A 21,540-nucleotide genomic window follows, 5' to 3' on the forward strand; every position below is an offset into this window, starting at 1 on the left:
AATTATCAAAGGAAGGAAAAAAATGTGCCGAGCCAATTTGTTTTAATTTCTGTAACTGATCAGAGACAGTAGCTGATAGTTATGACTTCCTTCTCTCATTATCTTTTCCATGTTTCCTTTTCCCTCTCTCAGCCAGGACCTCAGCTGGTCAAAGTCCTTTATCCAAATTTTCATTTGTGATGGGTCTGAATTCTGCCCTTTTCCAATTGTAGCTTTTTATTAACTTTTACTACTGGACATGCTAGCCCTAAGAAGTGCCCAAAGAATCCCCTGAGTTCCAGACATGGTCTCCTGACCCTGTTGGATAGTTTCAACACAGTCACAATTAAGAAAATGAACATATTTGTAACTCCAAAGAATTTCCTTTTGCCCCTTTATAATTTGGCCCTCCTGCCTCTCCCTGCTTTCTGCAAGTTACTCAGGTAACTTTTTTTTTTTTTTTTTTTTTTTTTTTTTTTTTTCAGATAAACAGTTTTTTTACTCCTCCTCCTCCTTCTCCTCTTCCTCCTCATCTTCTTCATCTTCCTCTTCCACCTTTTTCCAGGCAACTTTATTGGGACCCTTTGCATCATCAAACTTTCCCTTTCAACTTATAGTCAGCAACATCCTTCTCATACTTATCTTTCAGCTTTGCAAACTTAGTGATGTAAGACTGCTTTTCACTGTTATTTAGGTTATTCCACATCTCACCCAGCTTTTTTGCCACGTCTCCACTAGAGATGCCAGGGTTTGTGGATTTGATCTTGGGGAGGAATTCTGAGCAGAACAGGAAGAAGCCAGACGGTGGTCTTTTGGGGGCATTAGGATCCTTCTTCTTGCCTCCCTTAGTTGGTCCATAATTCTTCATTTCCCGATCATAGCGCACTTTATCCACCTTTGCCATTTCATCAAATTTAGATTTTTCTTTCCTGTACATTGTCTTCCACCTCTCAGAGCATTTCTTGGAAAATTCTGCAAAACTGACAGGGACCTCTGGGTTTTTCTTCTTATGTCCTTCTCTGCATGTCTGCACAAAGAAGGCATAAGCAGACATCTTGCCATTTGGTTTCTTGGGGTCACCTTTAACCATCCAGACTGTATTTTTTGCTAGTCTCGCTACTCAGGTAACTTCTAATCTTCCTAAGTATAGGTTAGTTTGTGTTTTCTAGAATTCTATATAAATTTGATCACACAATATGTACTCTTTGTGTTTGGCCTAGCTTCTTTCACTCAGCATACTTATTTTATAATTCATCCATGTTGTTCAGTGCATCAGTAGTTCAGTCCTTTTCATTTCTGAGTAGCCTTACAGTGTATGGATAACCATAATTTGCTTATCCATTCACTTATTGATGGAGATTTGGATTATTTCCAGTTTTTAACAATTAAAGTCTCCATGAACATAGGCTTTCATTTCTCCTGGGTAAATACCTAGGAGTGGAAAGGTTAGACTATATGGTAGTTGTATGTTTAATTTTTTAAGAAACCACCAAACATTTTTAAAAGTTGTACTGTAGGGGAGCTGGAGTCGGCGGGCAAGCGGGTCCAAAATGAAGTTCAATCCTTTTGTGACTTCCGACCGAAGCAAGAATCGCAAAAGGCATCTCAATGCACCTTCCCACATTCGCAGGAAGATTATGTCCTCCCCTCTTTCCAAAGAGCTGAGACAGAAGTACAGCGTGCGACCCATGCCGATCCGAAAGGATGATGAAGTTCAGGTTGTACGAGGACACTATAAAGGTCAGCAGATTGGCAAAGTAGTCCAGGTTTACAGGAAGAAATACGTAATCTACATTGAACAGGTGCAGCGGGAAAAGGCTAATGGCACAACTGTCCATGTAGGCATTCACCCCAGCAAGGTGGTTATCACTAGGCTAAAACTGGACAAAGACCGCAAAAAGATCCTTGAACAGAAAGCCAAATCTTGCCAAGTAGGAAAGGAAAAGGCAAAATACAAGGAAGAAACAATTGAGAAGATGCAGGAATAAAGTAACCTTATATACAAGCTTTGATTAAAACTTGAAATGAGGAAAAAAAAAAAAGTTGTACTGTATTATATGAGACCTCTAGGTTCACATCCTCAGTACCACAGTATGTCCAGTCTTTTAATTTAATTTAACTTTGTTTTGTTTTTGTGAGACAGGGTCTCACTTTGTTGCCCAGCCTGGAGTGCAGTGGCGCAATCTTGGCTCACTGCAACCACCGCCTCCTGGAGGTTCAAGTGATTCTTCTGCTTCAGCCACCGGAGTAGCTGGGATTACGGGTATGAGCCACAACACCCGGCTAATTTTTGTATTTTTAGTAGAGACGGGGTTTTACAGTGTTGGTCAGGCTGGTCTTGAACTCCTGGCCTCAAATAATCTGCCCACCTCAGCCTCTCAAAGTGCTGGGATTATAGGTGTAAACCACTGGGCCTGGCCCTTTTTAAGTTTAGACATTCTAATAGGTATGTAGTGGTATCTCGTCGTGGTTTTCATCTGCATTTTCTTAATGATTGAGGAAGCCATCATCACAATCAAGATCATCAATATATCCATCACTTTTGAAAATTTTCTTTGTATGTGCTTTAGTGACATTTATATATCATCTTTGGTAAAGTGATTGTTCAAATCTTTTGCACATTTAAAAAGATAGATTGTTGGTTATAATGTTAAGGAGTTTTGGTTTTTGACCTATTTATTTTGGGTACAAGTTCTTTGTCAAATACATGTGATTTGCCAATATGCTCTCCTAGCCTGTAGCTTTTTTTTTTTTTTTTTGTATTCTCTTGAACATATCTTTTGAAGAGTAAAAGTCTTTAACTTTGATGAAGTACCAGTTTTTTCTTTAACACATCACTTTTATATCTATGAGATCTTTGCCTAACCTAAGTTTACAAATATTTTCTCCTATGTTTTCTTCTAGAATTTTTATAGTTTTAGGTTTTCCTTTTTGGTCTATCCTTCATTTTGTTTTTGCATTTGTTTGCAGTGTTAGGCATGAATCAGTTTATTTTTCGCACATGGATATCCAACAATTCCATACCATCTGTTAATATCTAATGGTTCTTCATATTACATTTTTTTTTCAAGTAACTCATGTGGATTCTGTCTCATGATTGGATACTGACTGATACAACCTGTTTCTTGAATTGTGATCTGGATTTCTAAAGTACTTTAACTAAAATTTTTGCCCAGATATCCATAGCCTGATATATAAATAGTGTTCAAATGGAATCTTCAAGACAGACTTGTTGGCAATAACATTTACTTTGTTGTGAAAAAATTTAAAAGATCTGGTTACCCAGTACCTCATGATAAAATATTTTAGGGGAAAATGAGTGGTTTTCTTAGTGCTCTTACATATTAAAATTGGACTCAAATGCATCCAGGGGCTTGAATTTGAGGGAATATTTCATTAAACATTAATATAACACTTAAATATTGAAAATTAATGGCTATAAATTTGTTTTTCTGACAAACAGCTCTGAGCATTTGGTCTGAGTTGAGTAATTTGGGCTGGAGGAAACTATCCAACCGACCAACTAACCAACCAACGAATAAACAAACTGATGCCCAAACCCCAAATCAAAACAATGGAATCAGTGAAAAAAGGCACATCTAAAATGAATGTATAAGAGAGTTTTGTACCTTCATAGCCACTTATTCATTTTCTTGTTTTTTTTTTTTTTCAAGTACTTTTAAGCCATAATGTAGATAGAAAAAATAATAAATGTAAAGGCATAAACAATTTAGAATCTCTTGATTGTTTGAAGTTTCTTGTCATTTAAGCCAGATTTTGTTTTAGTTACTGATTGGTGGCAGAATATGGAGATTGTGAAGCACCAAGTTTGTACCTTTTTTTAAAATTTTGAGACAGAGTTTTTCTCTTGTTGCCTAGGCTGGAGTGAAATGGCACAATCTCGGCTCACTGCAACCGCTGCTTCCCAGGTACAAGTGATTCTCCTGTCTCAGCCTCCCAAGTAGCTCGGATTACAGGCATGTGCTACCATGCCCGGCTATTGTTTTTGTATTTAGTAGAGGCGGCGGGGTTTCATCATGTGAGTCAGGCTGGTTGTGAACTCCTGGCCTCAGGTGATCTACCCACCTCGGCCTCCCAAAGTGCTGGGATTACAGGCATGCACCACTGTGCCTGGCCTTCAAGTTTGTACTTCTAAACCAACTGCACTCTGTGCATTCGCCTTTACAACAATCCCAGGTTTAGGACAAGTTGTGAATTAATGAGTATCTATATGGTTATGACCCAGTTTATTACTTAATATAGGTAGGATATTCTTTTCAAATGAATGGTTTAAAAATACACATACCATAAAAGTGAATGTTAAATTTTGAACCTAAATAAATAGCCAGTTGCACCATCTCTTCTGCAACTGGATTAGCATTCATTTGCTGTTGTACAATGAGGAGGAAAAGGGGTTTGTAATATTGAGAGACTTTATAATGAGACCCCAAAAAGCCAGAATATATTTAAAATACTGACAGTGAATCCCATACCGGTTTTTAGACCAAAGAATAAAGGAGGGGCTTAGTTGATAAACTACTCAAAAATAGAAACTGAGTTAAAGGTGATGTTTTGGCTGTTAGGCTTTCTTCAGGCCATAATATATAAAATTAATATTTTTACATTTCTTCTTCTGCCCAAGGAAGACCTCAAAGACAGATGTTGTGTTTAACCTTATTGTAAATTCCACAGAGTATTTTAAGAACTAGAAAAGTATTGCTGGAGCAAAAATGATTGGAGTGTTGAAAGATCAGAAAAACTCTTTATCATGATTTTAAAGAATAAGCAGACACTGAGAACTTCATCCACAACGTTATTCTGAATTCAGTGTTCTATCCTGGGACTTTTGAGGTAAATAAAACTAACTTAGAGTTCACTGTATCTTTGTATCTGAGTGTTACTTTCTTCTAGATAGTTTTACTTGAAACTTTATCTACTTTTCTATAGCAGTATTAATTAGCTTTAAGTCAAGCATTGAATTGTAAAATGATTTTAATTGACAACTCGTTCAATGCATTTTACTTATACATCCCTTCCTAATAGCTTACAAATATTGTTTAATTATATGAAGGTATCTTCTAGAAGTTATTAAAATCAAAATATTTTATTAAATTTTGTTTATACAATTTTTTGAAATAAATGAGTTAATAGGCTGTAAAAAATAGAAATGATAGAAATCAAAGCATTAACTTCAAAAACTACTAACAGTTTGGTCTTAATTTTTTTTTTTTTGATTAATGAACAAACAAACATGCTCTGAAAAAAATGTGTATCTTTGACAGATATGCCATGTTCATGCATAGATTGTGATATTCACTGAAGACTGTATGACATTGTTCTAAAAATATGTGTCTGCCGAAACCATCAGCTGTGTTGGTTAGCTGTTAATATCTAAAAAAATGAAATAAATGGCCATGCAGCATAAGAGAGGGTTGCAAATGAGATACACATTGTTGATTGCTGGAGGCTGACTCTGAATCAAGTATTTTGCACATATTATCTTATTTAATCCTCACAGTAACCTCATAGAGATAAAGCAATTTGCCCATTATCATACCACTAGAAAGTGGTCATATCTAGCACTGATGTGCTTGCTCTCAAAGCAGTTCTTTCCACTACATAATGCTACTTCTTAAATATATACCACGTCATAGTCATTCATTAATTTGGTGGAAAGCAGCAACTGTATAACCAGATAGTATTCTATGTAATACTATGAAATGTATTACTCATGAAAAGTTATATATATTTAGTATAAACTTTTATATATTCTATAAAAACATGTAGATTTCATACTATTTCTTATTCCATCTATATTAGACGTTTTTAAAAATTCACATTTCATGTCAAAGTTTACTTTTGGCTTCATTTTTATAATTTTCAGTGCCGATATTTTATAATATTGATGTACTCCATTTATCATATTGTTTTCTGAGAGAAAATGGATTAGTGTAGCTCAAATGACTAAGTAAAATAACAAAAAGTTCTTATGCAATAAAAATTCAGAAGCAAAATGATCTGCTGTCACTTTCAAGTATTCATGGCAATTATAATCTTTTGTTAATTTGCTTTTCATTCTCTTTAGTATTTAGTGAAGTTCTTTTTGAAAATTGTCACAGAAATGGTTTTTGTTTTGTTTTGTTTTGTTTGAGACCCTGTCTCGCACTCCTGCCCAGGCTGGAGTGCAATGGTTCGATCTCTGCTCACTGCAATCTGCGCCTCCCGGGTTCACGTGATTCTCCTGCCTCAGGCTCCCAAGTAGTTGGGATTACAGGCACACACCACCACACCTGGTTAAGTTTTTGTATTTTTAGTAGATACGGATTTCACTATGTGGCCAGACTGGTCTTGAACTCCTGACCTTGTGATTCACCCGCCTTGGCCTCCCAAAGTGCTGGGATTACAGGCGTGAGCCATCGTGCCCGACCCCAAATGGTCATATTTTATGTTTCATTAACTAATAATATTAAAGTAAACCATAGTGAGTGGACTAGAATTCAAGTAAGATTTTCAAATGGATTGTGATGATCCTTAAGACTGAGAATCTTGTGCTATTTTTCACTACCGTAGTTTCTAAAGGACAGCACAAATCTCGGGGACAAATTTCAACACAATTTTAGCAGCACATATATGAGGAATATATGACTTTGGAGTTCACTCCTTATATCATCTATAGGTGATTTACTGATGAAACCTACCAGAGCATGGCAAATATTTTCCTACTACATCGGTTTAGAGCACTTGTTGAGTTTTACTACTTCAACATAGCTGCAGGACACTCTGCTAAGAATTTGTGGCCTATAAAATCAACTTCTGTGATCTCTCTGGGAAAATTTGTGCAATGGGCACCTTGAAGGATAGACAGTCTGTTTTAACTGTTTCTTCATGATGGGACCAAAGTGAAGAGTCATTTTCATTTTCAGTGAAGTTTGATGAAGAGATCACTAGATATATTTGGGTCCGAGCTAAGTGACCAACCCGAAGCTCTTTGGGTCCAAGCTAAGTGACCAACATGAAGGGTTAACATTCAGAACTCATCATCTGTCCAGTTCCTTCTAGTACAATTACTGGAGTAGTGGTACTCAAACTCTTTAGAGCTACAGCACCCTACCTTTGTGATCACGGTCCACAGCTAAATGTGCCATACTTTTTTTTTTCTTAGAATGAACAAAAATTTGTTTTGAAAATGTAAAAAATTTTCATGGTACCAACTCACTTGGGAACATTCCAAAGAGTTCAAAAATAAATGATAGGAATAAGTGACTTAAAGCTACACTGACAAAATAAATTATAATAAATTGTTTCTTTGTGATGAATTCTGAATATGAAAATCCCAGTGTTTCTGTTTGTAACTCAATGGATCAAAAGGCTATAAGTGATTACTAAAAGACAATTATGAAGCTAACTTTATAAAAACCTTAAATGTTTGCTCTCGCCACCAATGTTAGAGTAAGTGCAGTAGTATTTGCAGAAGACAAAAATGTACTTGTCAGTATGCTCAAATACTTTTTAATTGGAAGAAAATTTTTTATTAAATTGATACTACTTTTAAATACTTCTGTACTGAATTTAGCATTGTTTCTGTAAAATTAGTTTTTGGCAAATGCTTGTTTTCAATCATCCCTTTAACAAACTACTGATAGTTTTGCAACTTGTATGTTGCATGTACTAAACTGCCTTGTCTGACTTATTTCCAAAATATTTATTGTCCTCTCTAAGAAAGACTTCAATTCATGATTATTGAACAAATGCTGAAGAATTAACTCGTAAGTGTAGATTTCCAGGGTCAAGTTAGATTACCATCTGAATTAACATCATTATTTAGTACAAATTGAGCTGCTAATTTGCCAACCTATACTTCAGTATTTTTTTTTTCTGCAGAGACAGTCTAAGCCCTTTATATCTGCATCTTGACATTTTTGTTGTATTTATTTTTAAAAATAGAGAATTCCCTATTTTTCTTCATTTCATTAGACAAAATAAGATTTATAAGCAAAATTGAAGATTTATAAGCCAAAAATGGCTTGGCTGAGTAAGTATTTATTTTCCAAAAACAAAATAAAACAAAACAACTAACAATCCTGAGACATTGTGACAAATATCTGCTCCTCAAGATGTACTCCCAGATTCTCCAACCCAATCTTTAGTGACCCTGTGAACCTGTGGAAGCCAGGTAGAAGTGGGACTGAGGATATTTTATTTGAAGAACAAATTAAGAAGGTCTAAACAGTAAAGCAATGCTCTCAGGAATTGGTGATGGCTTTTGCATGAAGAAGCAGCAAGGAAAAAATAGGAAATGCATAAAAACTCTGCACAGCACTTTTAAAGCTTTGATAAAATATAAAATGTCTTTAACCCCTTTGCTGTTCTTGCAAACGCCTGCAATTCAAGAATTTTATTATTCTGGGGCTAACGTATTTTAAACCTCAATAACTGAATGTTTCCTTTGGGATACCTTCAGGCAAACTATATATTGATTTTCTCAGAATGCACTGTATTTTTCATTAGTATCAGGTTTGGTGGATATCTAGTCATTTGTTCACCAAATTCCTCTGAAAATTAAAATGGACTACTCCATTTTGGCTGTGGAGCCTTGGAGCATGGGCATTAATTTTTTCCTATTAAACACTCTGCCAAGGTACACTATTTTGACATTCATCTTGTTCAAGACATATGATACCAAATCACCACTTTAGCTTGGTCTGCCATTTTCTTCTAAATACCATTCCATATTTGCCACTTGGGTTTGCTGACACAGTTGATATAGCTAAGATCAGAATGTTTTCCTGCTTTATTTTTTTAAGCTATAGAGCTATAGATTTGCCTATATAAGGCAAACAAAGTAGAATCTTCTCTGATCATACTTCTATTTGAATTAGGAAATTTAGTTATTTTAAAAGACAAATAATATTGACTTTGCTGAATATTCATTGTTTTATTTATTGGTAGAAACTTAGTCCGTGACGTAGTTAATGTGGTTTTCATAGATGGAAGTAGAATTACTCAAGTAATTTTGGTGTGCCTTCCAGTCTCATCTTTTATGAACCACTTCTACTTTCCTGAGTGAGGACAGACCCAGCTTTTCTTCAAGGCTACACTGCTCACCAAGCTGGGTGTACATTAAGAGATCATGTGTTAAAGGAAGCTTATCACTTATTTTGTCATACTTTGTTGTTGTTTTTAAATGAGAGTCTTGCTCTGTCGCCCAGGCTGGAGTGCAGTGACGTGATCACAGCTCATTGTAACTCCAAACTCCTGGGCTTATGCATTTTCCCTGCCTCGGTCTCCCAAGTAGCTGGGACTACAGGTGCATGCCACCATGCCTGGCTAATTTCTTAATTTTTAATTTCTGGTTGAGATGTTGCCCAGGCTGGTCTTGAACTCCTGGCCTCAAGCCGTCCTTCCACTTCAGCTTCCCAAAGTGCTGGGATTACAGGTGTGAGCCATGGTGACTAGCCTATCTTACACTTCTTGATAACCAGCACAGTTTTGATTCTACCAGTCAATACTCCCAACTCCACCCAAATGCATGATTTGAAATAGTAGTTGATTCCTTATATTGTTATAAGCTGTTGCCCAGGCTGGAGTGCAGTGGCACAATCTTAGCTTACCATAGCTTCAACCTCCTGGGCTCAAGCAATCCTTCTGCCTCAGCCCCCGAGTAGCTGGTACTACAGACGTGCGCCACCATGCCCAGCTAATTTTTGTATTTGTTGTAGAGACAGGGTCTCCTTGTGTTTCTCAGACTGATTTTGAACTCCTGGGCTCAACTGATCTGTCCACTTTGGCCTCCCACAGTGTTGGGATTACAGGCTTGAGCCACCGCACCTGGCCTTAGTAGATGCCTTTTTTGTATAGACATTTAAATTATGCAGTTTGCCAGTGAGTAAGCCAACTGAGCCCTCTGCATCCACAGAACATGGATTTGATGTTCTTCCTTAATTTTCATGACAATCTTCTGAAGTAGGTGCATAGTAGTATAACAGTTTTGCAATTGAGGAAGCTGATGAAATCGTATGCTATGGTCTGACTGTTAATTCAATGATTTTGAAGGAAGTTGGGTGTATTCTTTGGAAATGTAAAATATTTACCATGACAGGAATAATTCAAGGAGCCAAGGAAGGAATTAATGCAGACGTGCACTTGCTGTTTCATATTTACTATGTGCATTCTCAGATTTTTTGAATGCCATCTGTGAGTACAGCACTCAGTATTTTAGGCATGGGAGATTCAAAATGAACCATACAGGAAAGGCTTCCACTGTTATAGAATTTACCTGCAACCAGGGAAGAAGGAGACAGAGTCAATATAAAAGGAACCAAATTAATAAACAAGGTAATTTCAGGTAATGAAAAAAGGCTTTGAAAATAGTAAGTCAGGTTTACATAACAAGAGAGACTAGAAAGAGTAGAAGTTGGCTGGGAGTGTTGAGAGCTATTTTAAATTGGTTAGTAATTTCACTAAGGAAGTGATGTTTGTGTTCAGGCCTGACTCATATAGAGGCACTAGCCATGTGGAGGTCTTGGAACAAGTGAAAACAAATGAAATGACCCTATGCTGGTGATGACCTAGCTTGGTGTGTACAAGAGCCTGGAAGAAGGCAAGTGTGACCAGAGAATAGAGAGTGAAGTGGCAGCATCATTTAGTATGAAATGAGGTCTTTAGCCTGGATTAACCAAATTTGTAATTTGGCTATAAAGACGTGACTTCAGGGTTCAGAATTTAGAAATCTTAGGTCAAGATTAGTGTTAATTTACAATGTATTATTATAGGATTTTGGATCCAGTGTTCTTTAAAAAGAATTCATGTGAGAATATCTAAAATGCAATCTACAGTAGCAGGGGAAAAAACCAATTTAATGAAGTATTGAGGACGTCTGTGTATCAGACCCTGAACTAGGTAGAAGCAGATGAATAAGATATGATCATACATGATTCTGCCATTAACAACAACTCTGACAGGTAAAATGCAGTTTAAAACTATTACCTATCAGATGTATGAAAGAAAAGTCAACCGACTTCAGAAGGTATCCTCTTGTCTGAAATTGGACAAAATTACCTTCTCAGTTACAACTGGAATTTCTTGTCCAGTGTCCATTGTGTATAACTGAAATCCAGTTTAAATTTAAGGAAAGTAAATTATACATAATGGGTGCTTCTTAATGGTTGATTTATTCGTTTTATTAGCAACACTTGAAAGATTCAATGTATGTAATTTATATAAGCAATTAGTACATCAATGCTATAATCATAACAAATGAATAAGATATAAATGCAGATGTTTGGTCCACTTCTTCAAACTGTTTCCACTTGTCTTATCAGTTACAATAGTATATACATCTTACTTTCTAAACCTGACCAGTTATTATATTCTAAATTGTCATCTGAATTTCTAAAAGTAATTCATTTTAGAAAAAATGTGGGCTGACAAATTAGCAGAGCCCCTTATTTTCTCTCCTATTATTTTTATAAAAAGCAAAACAAAAGTAATGCATGCTTATTGAAAAGAAAAAAACAAACAATACGAAGGTTCATAAAGTAAAAATTCAAAATCTTAATATACTGCCTCTCCCCACTCCGGTCTCAAATCCAAAAGGCAGCAATAATAAGTAATTTGGTGTATATCTTGCAGATCTCTTTTCATACTTGCACCATTCCTTCCCTACATGTGTTTGATTTTTTTGTTTATGTGAATTGATCATATTCTATATGTTCTGTGACTTGCTTAGCAACCTATCATTGATATAATTTCAAGTTAATTGCATTCTTTTAGAGTGATGTAAAATTTCATAGACTCAGTACATCACAATTCATTTTTTTTTTTTTACTTTTTAAGAGTATTCATATTACAAAATATTCAACATCCAGACAAGAGTAGAGAATAAAGTAATAAAAATGTGGGTACCGTATTTACTATTTGGGCAGTGAGTACACTAGAAACCCAGTCCCCACCAGTATCCCGTATACCCACCCATGTAACGAAGAAGCACATGTATCCCCCGAATCTAAAGTTTAAAAAAATAAGGTAATGAAAATAATAGAAACCTGTGTCCATGGTATGCAACTTCATCAAATATTTAACAAGTTCCCTATTATATGTTATTGTGAGTTTTTCAGTATTAAAAAATATTGCAACGAAAACATCTTTGTACACCTAACAGTATGCACATGTGCAAATTAGTTATGAAAGACCAAATTAGAGGTGGAATTGTTGGAACCAAACGCATGTGAATTTGAAAAGTTGAGAGTCCCAGTAGAACTGTCTTCCAGAATGGTTGTGCTTATACTCCCATCAATAATAGATGCACATGAAGCCTCTTACCAGAACATAGTACACTTGCAGAATGAAGAATGAAAAATAATAAGATCTTAATATGAAAGCACAATTTTTAGAAAAATCAAATTAAACCTCCAAAATTACATTATCAAACATAGAACTACCAAATTCTTGTACCTTTATTAATTTCATTATCTGTTTTTCAGTACCTAAAGTTGGTGTCTATTTGCTCATATGTTCAAATTTAAAAAATATATTGAAGAATTTCTGCAAAGAGCAAATAAACTTCATTTCAAAGATGTGCCCGAAGTTTTTATTTGCATACTGTTTGCACCTACTATTGTATTTCTACTGTCTGAAGTATTCTTATGTGGTATTACCACCCAATACAAGAGATATCAATCAGGCTTTTTTCTTGAACTATTATAATTAGAATAACTCCAATATTGCCTTTTTATCTTGAAGAACTAGGTGAAAAATATTTTCCTTGGTTATAATTGCTTTTTCAGAAATTTCAATATTTATTTCATTTACCGAATCACTTAGAAATGCTGAATTTAATCAAAGTTACAAACCTATAGTTTAAACACAGCAAATTCTAATCAAATTTCACCTAATTTTAACATAAATTTTGCTTACTGAAGAATGGTCTGAAAATCAGGTACATGCCACTCTTTATGAGGTTAATTTAATGTGGTGATTTGAGTGGGCCAAGGGATGCCCAGATAGCTCGTAAAACATTATTTCTGGGTGTTTTTATAAGGGGTTTTGGGAAGAGATTCACATTTGAATCTCACATAGACTGAGTACAAATGATCCTTCCTCACCAATGCAGGTAGGCATCATTGAATTCATTAAGGACCCAAATAAAACAAAAAGGCAGAGAAAGAGTGGATTCACTGTCTTGTATTGATCTAGAACATCCACCTTCTCCTACCCTCAGACTTTGGTGCTCCTAGTTCTTGGGCTTTTGAACTCAAACTAGGACTTCTACCATTGGCTCCCCTGGTTCACAGTCTTTTGAGTTTGGACTGACACTATACCTTTCCTGAGCCTCCAGTTTACAGATGGCAGATAATGGGACTTCTCAAAACTCCAGAACCTCATGAGCTGATACCACACAAAAAAATCTCTTTTTATATATCTATATCTCCTACTGGTTCTGTTTCTCTGGAGAACCCTGACTATATACTCTTGTACCATGGAAAAAATACCACACAAAAAATAAATAAATCAATCAAAAATAACTCTTTATTCATACATTTATTTCAGGACTCTAGGAGTCTTTTAAAATTAAGGGGACCCTATAGTAAACATATTTTAAGAACTTTCTTGAACCATTTTCAAGGACAACAGAATAGTTAAGAATTTATAAAATGAATTTATTATGTCAAGTCGACAAATATTTATTGAGCTCTGCTGTGTACACAGTGCTATGTTAGATACTGTGGAATTCAACAATAAAGGAGACAGGCTCCCTGAAATTCAAAGAGCTTACAGTCCTGTCAAAGGTGGACTTTGAACTCTATTCCAAGTGGACAGTAGTTGCACATTCTTTGCACTTTTCTAACTAAGACAATAAGTTTTAAAGTTGATTGAACCAATACTTAAAACTATATTAAAATAAACCATTCATTGCTCCTGTTTTATACTTTCCAGTGAAAATCTTCTGTTGAGATAAGGATTAGGAAGCTTTGCTTTCAAGGTAGCCAGGGGTCTAGACCAAGATGGGTTGTTCACTGAACAACACTCTTATAGGTTTTAATACTTTTGACTATGAGGAAGTAGCCTAATGCTAAGAAAAAACATGGGCCTTGGGAGGCCAAGGTGGGTGGATCTCTTGAGGTCAGGAGTTCAAGACCAGCCTAGCCAACATGATGAAACCCTGTCTCTACTAAAAATACAAAAATTAACCAACCATGGTGGTGTATGCCTGTAGTCCCAGCTAACATGGGAGTCTGAGGCAGGAGAATCACTTGACAATGATTCTTAGTTTAATGCTAAGAAAAAACATAAGAACGGAAATTAGGCATAGTCTGGTGAATTATCAGATAGATAATTGAATGAATCACTATGATATTTGGGGTTTATGATTTTCAGTCTCCCATTGTTAAAACAGTTATATTCATCCTCACCTGCTTACAAAAATTGTGTTAGAATTGGTTTCAAAAAAAAAGCCAGGTCTCCAAAACTGACACTCTTTAGGTAAACTTGAGTCTATAGGATTTTCCAGTTGTAAATAGACTAAATAATCTTATGTTCACAGAATACATTTGTATAAATTAAACACGTTTTCATGAGTCCCAGGTATCATTTATGAGAATATCATTACTTACTAAAAGCATATAAAAAGAATAAGGTGAAACAAGGCCAAGCGCAGCATTTCACACCTGTAATCCCAGCACTTTTGCAAGCCAAAGGATGAAGATCCCTTGACTCCGGAAGTTCCAGACCAGCCTTAGTGACCTAGTGAGATTGGCAACATAGTCTCTACAAAAAATGAATAAAGGGAAATTAGGCAGGTGTGGTAGTATGCACCTGTAGTCCTAGCTACTCAGAAGGCTGAGGCAGGAGGATGGCTTGAACTCAGGAGTTTGAGGCTGTAGAGCTATCACCTTGCCATTGCACTCCCAGTCTGGGTGACAGGGTGAGACCCTGTCTCAAAAAAAGAATAAAGTAAAACAAAGTCCAAGAGTAACTAGAACGTTTTTAAGAAACAGCAAATTCTAATCAAATTTCAACTAATTCTAACATAAATTTTGCTTCCTAGGTATGGCCCATGAGTGCTATGCTCAATAAAAATTCTCACAGTGGCCAGGTGTGGTGGTTCATGCCTGTAATCCCAGCATTTTGGGAGGCCGAGGTGGGTGGATCATTTGAGGTCAGGAGTTTGAGACCAGCCTGGTCAACATGATGAAACCCTGTCTCTACCGAAAATACAAAAATTAGCCAGCTGTGGTGGTGTGTGCCTGTAGGTCCACCTACATGGGAGGCTAAGGCAGGAAAATCACTGGAACCTGGGAAGTGGAGGTTGCAGTGAGCCAAGATCACACCACTGCACTCCCGCCTGGGGGACAGAGCAAGATCCTGTCTAAAAAAAAAAAAAAAAAAAAAGCTCACCGCTATCAACCCAATCATGCTTTTTGCTCCATCCAACTCTGTACCCTAAAATTAAGTCATTAAGCCATTCAAATTAAACCATTTCAGGCATAATATTTTTCAGTCACAATGTTAGAATAGATGAGTTCAAGGAAAGTTTTTGGCTGAATTATAGTATACTGAAATTAGAACTAAATATTTTAAGTTTTTATGTCAAATCTTCTAAAAATTACTTTTCCTTATCTATGTGGTTCAGTTCCATTGTGAGTTCAAAGTAAAATGCCCTTTTTTATCTTTATGAGCTTAAATTGACCTCAAATTAACCTTTATTATTATTATTTTTTATTATTTTTTATGCTCCTAAAGTTATAGAACGTGTTTGAGTATTTATCACTTTCAGGACGCTGAATGAGATCCTGATCATCTGAGAGAGTTATATGCCTTGTGTAAACAAGCATTTCTTTTCCTAGAGAGATTATCACAACTCACTATAGCAGCAGTTCTGCACAGTTGTACGTAAGATTACCTGAGGAGCTTATTAAGAATTCAGATTGCCAGGCCTCTTCCCCTGTGATTCAGATTCAGTAGGTCAGGAGTGGTGTTCAGGATCTGTCATCCTCGCCATTCTGATGTAAGAGGTTGCGCTAAAGCTTGCACTTTAAGAACACTGCTAGAGGCCAAAGACTAAAATAGATTTAGTGAAATATTCATAGTAAAACATAAATATTTCTTTCCCTTCTTTCCTGCTCTCTTTTCATGATTTTTCACTACCCCAAACTTAATGTATCACTTTCCCCATTGTCTTGTTTGCTCTCAAATCCACAATTAAGCTATATGTCTGGTATCTTCCTAACAGCCTATGCTTTTCATGTGGAAAATGTTACTTTATTCATTTTATAATCCTCTGGTAAAGTTTGTGCAGACACAACTGGTAGTCTTTATGACTAGAGATGGGGCTTAGTATGTTGTGTTTTTCTTCTGAATGTTTTCTCTCCGTTTTTCTGCCTGAGTAAGAAAGTGATAAGGAATTTATAACCTTATTAATAACCCTGCTTTGTAAAGAGCCAGTTTTCAAAATGACTGTGATTTTTCAGCAGGATGATATTGTTATTATTGTGAGGCTCTTTGGTTTCATGGCCATACCCTCTTGGCTTTTCCTTCTGGGTGTCTTTCTGGGAGTTGTAGTTTTCTGTTTCCTCTTTAGTGCAAGCGTGATTAAAATTCAATATTCATTGTGTATTGCACAAATAGTAATTCAGTGTCTATTAAATGCCAAGCACTTTCCTGGGCCCTCGGGATACCACTGTGAGCAAAATGAAACTGCTCTTTGTCCTCAGGGAGGCTTTCAGTCTAAATTATGGCCTGAAATATTTGGTAGTGTTACGAGGTGGCTCAGATCGCTCAAGTTAACTAAAGTTGACAGAAACAGTGAAATGTGGTTGCTGAAGATTTGTAGAACTGAATGTGCCTTTAAAGATTACTTATTTTAGTCTTCTGAGTTTAAAGCTGACAAAACTGAGATTACAGGAGGTCAAGAGGCTTTTGCTAAAATGTAGGTAGGTAGTGAAACAGATCTTGAATTGAGCTCTGATAAAAATGCTGGAATTTTAGGTCTGGGCCTTGGAGATCATCTATTCAACTCCTCATTTTTAGATTGAGGGTACTGATCCAGGTCCCAAAGCTATGCGGCTGCTTTGTGGCTCAGTCGCAATCTGTAGCTGAGTGTTCTTTATGACAAGCAGAACCCTTGAAATAAGATCTTGGTGTTAACTATGAGTTCAGAAGTTTTCCATCTACATCTTCCTGCCTGTCTCATGGACAGAGTATTTGGCTGAAATTGCTAATTACCTTTTAAAATAAACTTTAGATTTTAGAATGGTCATAGATTTATAGAAAAATTGGGACAGTAGTACTGAGTTCCCATATACTCCACACACGATTTCCCCTATTATTAACATTTTTTATTTATGTGGCCTACTAGTCAAAATTAATGAACAAATTATGACACGTTATTATTAACTAAAGTCTATACCTTGGTTAGATTTTCCTAGTTTTAACCTTATGTCCTTTATCTGTTCTAGGAACCCCTCCAGGACACCGTATTACATTTAATCACAATGTTTTCTTAGGATCTTCTTGGCTGTGACAGGTTTTCAGACTTTTCTTGATTTGAAGACTTTGACATTTTTGAAAAGTACTGGCCAGGTATTTTGTGGCATGTGCCTCAGTTGGGTTTGTTCTGTTGTTTCTCTCATTATTAGGCTGTGGGTATGGGTTTTGGGAAAGAAGACCACAGAGGTAAAGTGCCCTTCTCATCACATCATATCGAGAATACATATTATTTACATGACCTATCACTGTTAATTTTAACCTTAATTAGTTGGCTAAGGTAGTATTTGTCAGGTTTCTTCACTGTAAAGTTAAGCTTTTCTTCACCTTTCTGTATTGTATTATTTGCAAGACAGACACCATGTATACTCTACACTTAAAGAGTGAGGAATTATGCACCACCTCTTGAGGGTGGAGTATTTGCATATATTATTTGAAATGTTTTCTCATGAGAAATTTATTCTTCCCATTTATTTATTTATTCAATAAGTTTTAATAATTTATATCATTATGGCATTATAATTCAATAGCACTTAATTTTGTTGCTCAAATTGTTCCAGCTTTGGCCACTAAGCTGTTTCATTTGGCTCCTGTGTCCCTTTGACATAGTCCCATTAGTGTGTGTGTATGTGAGAGTGTGTGTGTGTGTGTGTGTGTGTGTGTATGTGTAAAACTTTTTACGTTCCAGAACGCAAGATGCTCCAGGCTCATCTTGTTTATTTCCTAAGTTCTAGGATCAACCATTCCCCCAAGGAGCTTTGGTTCCTTTTATTGGAAATGATATTAGAAACCAAGATCTGCACACTAGGTATGCTCTTCATTACTGGGATGTCATTGCTTTTAAGCCCTCTCACCTGAAACAGCAAGGAAATATATGCATGTATGCTAACCCTTATTAATACACATACCTATGAATATTTCTATGTATATCCAATCTGTGTCTATATTAAGCTAAATGAAAATTTATACTAATGTTTTTAATTTTCATCCACTGTTTATGGATCATTTTAGCCTTCTCCCTTTGCTTATCTGTAATTTCACACTTCAGCAGTGAGAAACCTGGCTTCTACTATTTGCCACCAGTTTATTTAATGTTCAAGTTGCAGTATACATATATAATGGTTTAAACAACTTTATCAACTAGAGTATAGTGCTTGCATATAGTTCCTTTTGCCTTTAGTGTTACATTACAGACTCCAAAGTTAATTCGGTCAGCAACTTTTTCTTACACTCCCTTCAGTGAAATTGTTTTATACATTTGTAATATGATTTGATTATTTTGTCAGAGCCTGCATTCCTTCAAATGATTTTTTAGTTCATCCTTTGTGATCTAAAGTTCCATTGGTTTTGACAATGCATAATATCATGTGTTTACCATCACAATAGTATCACTGCTCTAAAAGAAATTCCCTGGTTTTCACCTAAAAAACTCTCCTAATAGCCCCAAATCCCTGAGAACTATTGACCTATTAATCATTTCTATAGTTTTGCTTTTCCCATAGTGCCATCTAAATGGAATCATGCTGTCTGTAGGCTTTTCGAACTGACTTCTTTTATTTAGCAATATGCATTAAAGATACATTCATATCTTTGGGTGATATTAATTACTTTGTAATCATATTAGATATTAAAATGTATTTACTTCACTGTTTGTGACATTAATTGTGTTGGAATTAGTACTAACTATAATAATAATAATAAGTAAAGAACACAATACTAATATATGAAAGCAATTCACTCTGTTGAGAAAGGTTAGGAAAAGTTTCACAAAGGAGGAAGAAAAACTTGGATTAGGCTTTCTATTTTAATAGTATTCATTGTAAAGACAATGTTACACACACACACACACACACACACACACACACACACACACACACACACAGACACACACACAATCTTGCTACCTTAACAGAAAAGGTGCATTTATTTTGGTATATAGACTTCGGTACACATGCACTTTTAGTAAAATTTTATGTTTTTAACTTACTAATGTTACTGAAATTTTTTTCATGGTTATTGCTCTTCACAATTATAGTCTTGTATATGCTTTAAGCATATTTTTAATTTTTATAAAAATTATACATGCCAACTGTAGTTAATTAAGTAAATACAAAAAAGTATGAAAAAGAAAACGTGTAATCCCATTACTCATCTGTGAGGCAACATTTTAGTGTATCTCCTATCAGACTTTAAATGGTTACATGTTTATTTTACCTAACATTATCATATTTGGTTATTTAAGATTTTCACAATCATAAATTTAAGGGCTGCGTAACAGTAATCATTTGGATATTCCCCTGTGCTCATATTTTTTTTGCCTTTTTTTTTTTCCTGAGACAAAGCCTCACTCTGTCACCAAGGCTGGAGTGCAATAGCATGATCTCAGCTCACTGCAAAATCTACCTCTTGGGTTCAAGTGATCTTCCACCTCAGCCTCTCGAGTAGCTGGGATTATGGGCACACACCACCATGCCTGGCTAATTTTTGTATTTTTGTAGAGATGGGGTTTCACCATGTTGGCCAGGCTGGTCTTGAACTCTTGCCCTCAGGTGATCTGCCTGCTTTGGCTTTCTGTAGTATTGGGATTACAGGTGTGAGCCATGGTGGTCAGCCATGCTCATATGTTTCTATTCCACTATTGTAAATAATTGTGATAATGCTGTAACAAACATCTTTGTAAATACATTTTCTTCTGTGGTGTTTTTTTTTTTTTTTTTTGAGACGGAGTCTTGCTCTGTCACCCAGGCTGGAGTGCAGTGGCGTGATCTTGACTCATTGCAACCTCTGCCTCCTGGTCAAGTGATTCTCCTGCCTCAGCCTCCCAAGAAGCCAGGATTACAGGTGCCTGCCATCACTCCCAGTTAATTTTTGTATTTTTGGTAGAGACAGGGTTGCACCATATTGGCCAGGCTGGTCTCAACCTCCTGACCCCATGTGATCCGCCTGTTTTGGCCTCCCAAAGAGCTGAGATTATAGGGCATGAGCCACCGTGTCCAGACTATAAATAAATGTTCTATATATTTAAATTAATTTTCTCCAGAAAGACTCCTACAAAGAAAAATAAATTCCAAATCTCATATCAGTTGGGGGCAATTTCAGCTGTGACAATAACCCTCAATTGAAAAAGCTTAAACATTAAGAAATCAATTATATCATATAAAAAGAAAACCAAAGTTAGATTCATGGTTGCTTCATTCACTAATAATAATGGTGCAATCAGGAATCCCTTTGTTCTTCTTTAAGCTCTTTCATTCTCAGGATTTTGGTTTTGGTTGCAGGCTTAGACCTTCATTGCTGTAATATGGTAGCTGTGGTTTCAGGTATTATGCCATTACCCAAATGCCACCAGGAGAGATGAGGGCAAGACACCAGATATTGACTCACCATGGTGAGGGCTTTGGATTTTCTTTCTGCTTGGTAAACTTCCTTTAGCCATTCTTTTAGAGCAGTTCTGCTAGTGAAAAATTCTTCATTTTCCTTACTCTGAGAATGCCTTTATTTCATCTTCATGAAGAAAATTTTAACTAGTTATAGAATTATGGTTTGATACTTCTTTTATTTCCTCATGAAAAAAAATTTGCCCCATTTCCCCATGGTTTCTTTTTTTTTTTTTTTTTTGAGAAGGAGTTTCGCTCTTGTTACCCAGGCTGAAGTGCAATGGCACAATCTCGGCTCACCGCAACCTCCACCTCCTGGGTTCAGGCAATTCTCCTGCCTCAGCCTCCTGAGTAGCTGGGATTACAGGCACGCACCACTATACCCAGCTAATTTTTGTATTTTTAGTAGAGATGGGGTTTCACCATGTTGACCAGGATGGTCTCGAGCTCTTGACCTCGTGATCCACCCGCCTCGGCCTCCCAAAGTGCTGGGATTACAGGCGTGAGCCACCGTGCCCGGCTTCCCCATGGTTTCTAATAAGAAATCCTTTGTTATTCTAAGAATTTTTCTAGTATAGGTAAAGGAATATTTTTCTTTGACTGCTTTTAAGATTTTTTTCTTAGTGTTTAGTTTTCAAAAATCTGATTATAATGTATTTGAGCCTGGGTTTTTAAAAAAATTTTATTGTGTTAGAGATTT

At 36.0% G+C, this 21,540-nt stretch overlaps 1 protein-coding gene, 1 long non-coding RNA gene and 1 pseudogene across 3 annotated transcripts in view; 2 read left to right on the forward strand and 1 right to left on the reverse strand.

Annotated features, from left to right (window-relative positions):
• Window positions 1-456: 456 nt before the first annotated feature.
• Window positions 457-1,074, reverse strand: LOC116552940 (annotated as a pseudogene).
• Window positions 1,075-1,528: 454 nt separating this feature from the next.
• LOC116552996 (60S ribosomal protein L26-like) lies at window positions 1,529-1,982 on the forward strand. Its single transcript, XM_032280069.1, has one exon. The coding sequence runs from the start codon at window positions 1,530-1,532 to the stop codon at window positions 1,965-1,967; it is 438 nt and encodes a 145-aa protein (XP_032135960.1). The 5' UTR covers window position 1,529; the 3' UTR covers window positions 1,968-1,982.
• Window positions 1,983-2,202: 220 nt separating this feature from the next.
• The window catches only part of LOC116553049, a 62,406-nt gene continuing 43,068 nt past the window's right edge, over window positions 2,203-21,540 (forward strand). For both annotated transcript variants that reach the window (XR_004269631.1, XR_004269620.1), the window contains exons 1-3: window positions 2,203-2,242; window positions 18,192-18,271; window positions 20,784-20,851. This is a non-coding gene — a long non-coding RNA (uncharacterized LOC116553049). The remainder of the gene's footprint in view (window positions 2,243-18,191; window positions 18,272-20,783; window positions 20,852-21,540) is intronic.

The sequence above is a fragment of the Sapajus apella genome, unplaced genomic scaffold (assembly GCF_009761245.1).
Source record: "Sapajus apella isolate SASKATOON/1434 unplaced genomic scaffold, GSC_monkey_1.0 scaffold1, whole genome shotgun sequence".
NCBI classification, from domain to species: domain Eukaryota; kingdom Metazoa; phylum Chordata; class Mammalia; order Primates; family Cebidae; genus Sapajus; species Sapajus apella.

Bases quoted from the DNA above. Each gene is read 5' to 3' on its own strand.
- LOC116552996 (XM_032280069.1), top strand. From the start codon at position 1,530: ATGAAGTTCAATCCTTTTGTGACTTCCGACCGAAGCAAGAATCGCAAA.